The following is a 2,801-nucleotide window of genomic DNA, read 5'->3' as shown; positions in this document are numbered from 1 at the left end:
AACATTTGTACGATATTTTTCTTCTATACTGCATAACATAACATAAATAAAACACGTTGGATAAACTTCATCAGACCGTTGTCAAGAACAAAACAATAAATAAATAAACAAATCCAACATTGTGCCAAGTGTCTCAAGTTAAAAAGGTTTCTGTCGAAGAGCGTTTACTGTTAACTTTAGGCGGGAAGTGATGCACGTGCGCCATCTGCTGTCAGATCAGATTGTTACAAGTCAAATACTATGCTGCTAGTGAGAACACTATTGATCAGCTACTGCTGAAGTGCGATCAAGTAGATACTCATTGACCAAATAACTGTTGGTGCACTTAAACGACAGACTTTTTTGTTTTTTTCTTACAGCCACCAACTTCAACATGCATCACTTCAACATGCATCACTTGTTTGACAAAAGCATCTGAAATATATGTACACACATATATGTACACACTTTACTCTGTCATTGGATGCTACAATTCCTGTTTCCTTCCCAAAAATGTTTTCATTTATTTACTTCAATCCACTCAAAAATGTCTTATTGACCACTACCGAGTTCATCTTAACAAAATGCTTTTAATATAGACAACATCGTTTCACCAAGCTTGAAATGAGACACTGTCAAGACCGTTAGGGTGACACATTCATGAATGTGATATACCTTGATCAATATTCAAAGTTTATTTCTTATAACTTTATAAAAGACGGTACACATTTCATTCTTGACCAAGAGCAGTCAGTAGTTCCACTATGACAAAAGCAGTCACACCAAAGATAATCAAGCAGATTTTCTTTCACTACAGTGTAGTGGTATTTAACTACATAACCAGAGACGCATAATTATAATAATAATGCAAGGCTACTGTAGTCATTCAAGAGGCTCCCTATGTGCCCTTTTACTCTCACAATACACTTCTGTTTATTTTTTGTCTCTTTTCACATCTTTCCAAAGGGTCAGTGTCCTTGGGCAAAGAGAAAAAGAAGTTGAAGCTGCTGTATAAGGTGAGATGATGTCATCATCGCTTCTCCAGTTTTTTAAATCTTGCTTCTGTAAAGATCAAACCAGTGTTCATAGTCATAAAGGATGCTAATAAGTATGTAATTACAGACAATTCTAACTTTGTCACACTTTTCACACAGGATTAGGAGGCAGTTATCAGAAGATAGAAAATATTAAAGACACAAAGTTATACACTAAAATTTCTTTCAATTATGATACATTAAAAGGTTTAGGTGAAACATCATAAGAGAGAGAGAGCTCAAAACTCTTACCCAGCTTTTTTGAGTATGCATCCAGTTTGTAAGCTGCTTGTTCAAGAGAAGAAACTTGCTCTTCAATTTGATTTATTTGGTCCAAATATGGCTGGAGGCTGGCATCTGAAGCACAAACAGAAGTGTATGTTACTGTACATAAGCTAATGTATCCAACAGCCTATACGCATTACAAACTGGGTTGGGACTCACATTTATTATTAAGATCTTGTAGGTTTCGGCTGATGTTGATGCTGATATCTTTCATTTCCATGTATTTCAGGCTGGTAAGCTTGTTCATGTTTTCCAAAAGCCGATAATCTTCACAAGTTGCTGTAATTTGAAGACATTCGATTTTTGTTAGAGCCTCTGTCAAGTACGGTTTTGTTAAAACAGCATGACAAGACATAAATATATGCAACACACAATATTTTTTAAAGAAACAAAGTGGATCTTTAAATCTGTATGCTCAAAAATAACTGCAGCTAAGTCAACTCCACGCTCTGCTACTCCTTCAGTAGTCTAAAGAAAAATACCTGTTAGTTCCCCTTGTAGGAAAATCCCCATCTTTTCAAACATATCTGTGCACAGCTCATTTATGTCAGGCTCTGCCGGTTCTGTTGCCTCCTCAGCGGTCTCCACACCACCATCACCTACAAATACAAAAACTATTTGTCAGCAATATGTCATCATTCATAGTGACTTGGGGAAATAATTGAGAGACGTGCTTTATTATTTACCGGTTGACTATTTGTCAAATGGATAAGAAGACCAAAACGTCACATTCCTTCATTTGTATCCTGTTGATATTGCAACATTTCAACAACTCCCTATCTATTCGCACACCACACACAGCAGTGTTATTGTTTCTATTAGCATTAGCCAGCTACGGAAGACGTTCACCGAACCGCAAAAGATCCATACCTGGCTTTTTGGGAGCACACGCCAGAATGTCGGCAGCATCCTCCGCAGAATCCCCCTGGCTTCCTGCAGCCAAAGGTGTAGAAAATGCAGCAGGAGATCTGGAGATGCTGTCCATCGCAGAAGCGTCGTCCCCGGTAGCAGCCATTTTATTTCTGTTTTGACGTTTGACTCAATCACATGACTTGAAGGGGTTTCACGTGACGACCCCAGAAACGTTCGCGCGTTTTACCACGCCCTTTTGAGGAGACACCCCCAAGAGAATTGCCAACGCTTTAAATAATATAATTCATCACAGAATATTTTTTTTTTCAACCACTTGCTTGCACGACAAGGTCACTGAGGCCTAACTCTGTAATTTTGGCAAAAAAAAATTAAGCACAAGGAAAAGACTTATTTTAAACCTGTATAACAATTTAGGGTGTGAAACCCCTGTTACGAAAACTATGAAAGAAAGCCAATGGTCCATAAAGAATTCGAATTGCTTCGAGTTGACTGTTCCCAAAGAACGATTTATTTATTTATGGTAGTTAATTATTTATGCATTAGAAATGACACATAAAGATGTTTACTGTTGGTGACTTTATCATTGTTGCTTGGGAGTTGCACTAAGGTTCCGGGCTGTGGAAGCAGGCG

General features: G+C 37.8%; 1 protein-coding gene across 1 annotated transcript; it reads right to left on the bottom strand.

Annotated features, from left to right (window-relative positions):
- Positions 1–640: 640 nt before the first annotated feature.
- bloc1s2 (biogenesis of lysosomal organelles complex-1, subunit 2) lies at positions 641–2,325 on the bottom strand. The gene is made up of 5 exons (XM_053876070.1): positions 2,169–2,325; positions 1,781–1,897; positions 1,458–1,577; positions 1,266–1,370; positions 641–1,041 (listed from the first exon to the last, which is right to left on the bottom strand). Exons 1-5 carry the CDS (start codon positions 2,311–2,313, stop codon positions 1,010–1,012), a joined length of 519 nt encoding a protein of 172 aa, XP_053732045.1. The 5' UTR covers positions 2,314–2,325; the 3' UTR covers positions 641–1,009.
- Between the last annotated feature and the right edge of the window lie 476 nt (positions 2,326–2,801).

This window comes from Synchiropus splendidus, chromosome 1, assembly GCF_027744825.2.
Source record: "Synchiropus splendidus isolate RoL2022-P1 chromosome 1, RoL_Sspl_1.0, whole genome shotgun sequence".
NCBI lineage: Eukaryota > Metazoa > Chordata > Actinopteri > Syngnathiformes > Callionymidae > Synchiropus > Synchiropus splendidus.
Note: the sequence above shows the minus strand (reverse complement) of the source record. Positions and strands in the feature narration are given on the sequence as shown.

What these genes read in the sequence shown, in the direction of transcription:
- bloc1s2 (XM_053876070.1), bottom strand. Translation starts at nt 2,313, where the DNA reads ATGGCTGCTACCGGGGACGACGCTTCTGCGATGGACAGCATCTCCAGA. An exon ending in ACAAGATCTTAATAATAAAT is followed by an intron (nt 1,371 to 1,457) that starts GTGAGTCCCAAC and finishes TTTGTGCTTCAG; the next exon opens with ATGCCAGCCTCCAGCCATAT. An exon ending in TGCATACTCAAAAAAGCTGG is followed by an intron (nt 1,042 to 1,265) that starts GTAAGAGTTTTG and finishes TGATCTTTACAG; the next exon opens with AAGCAAGATTTAAAAAACTG.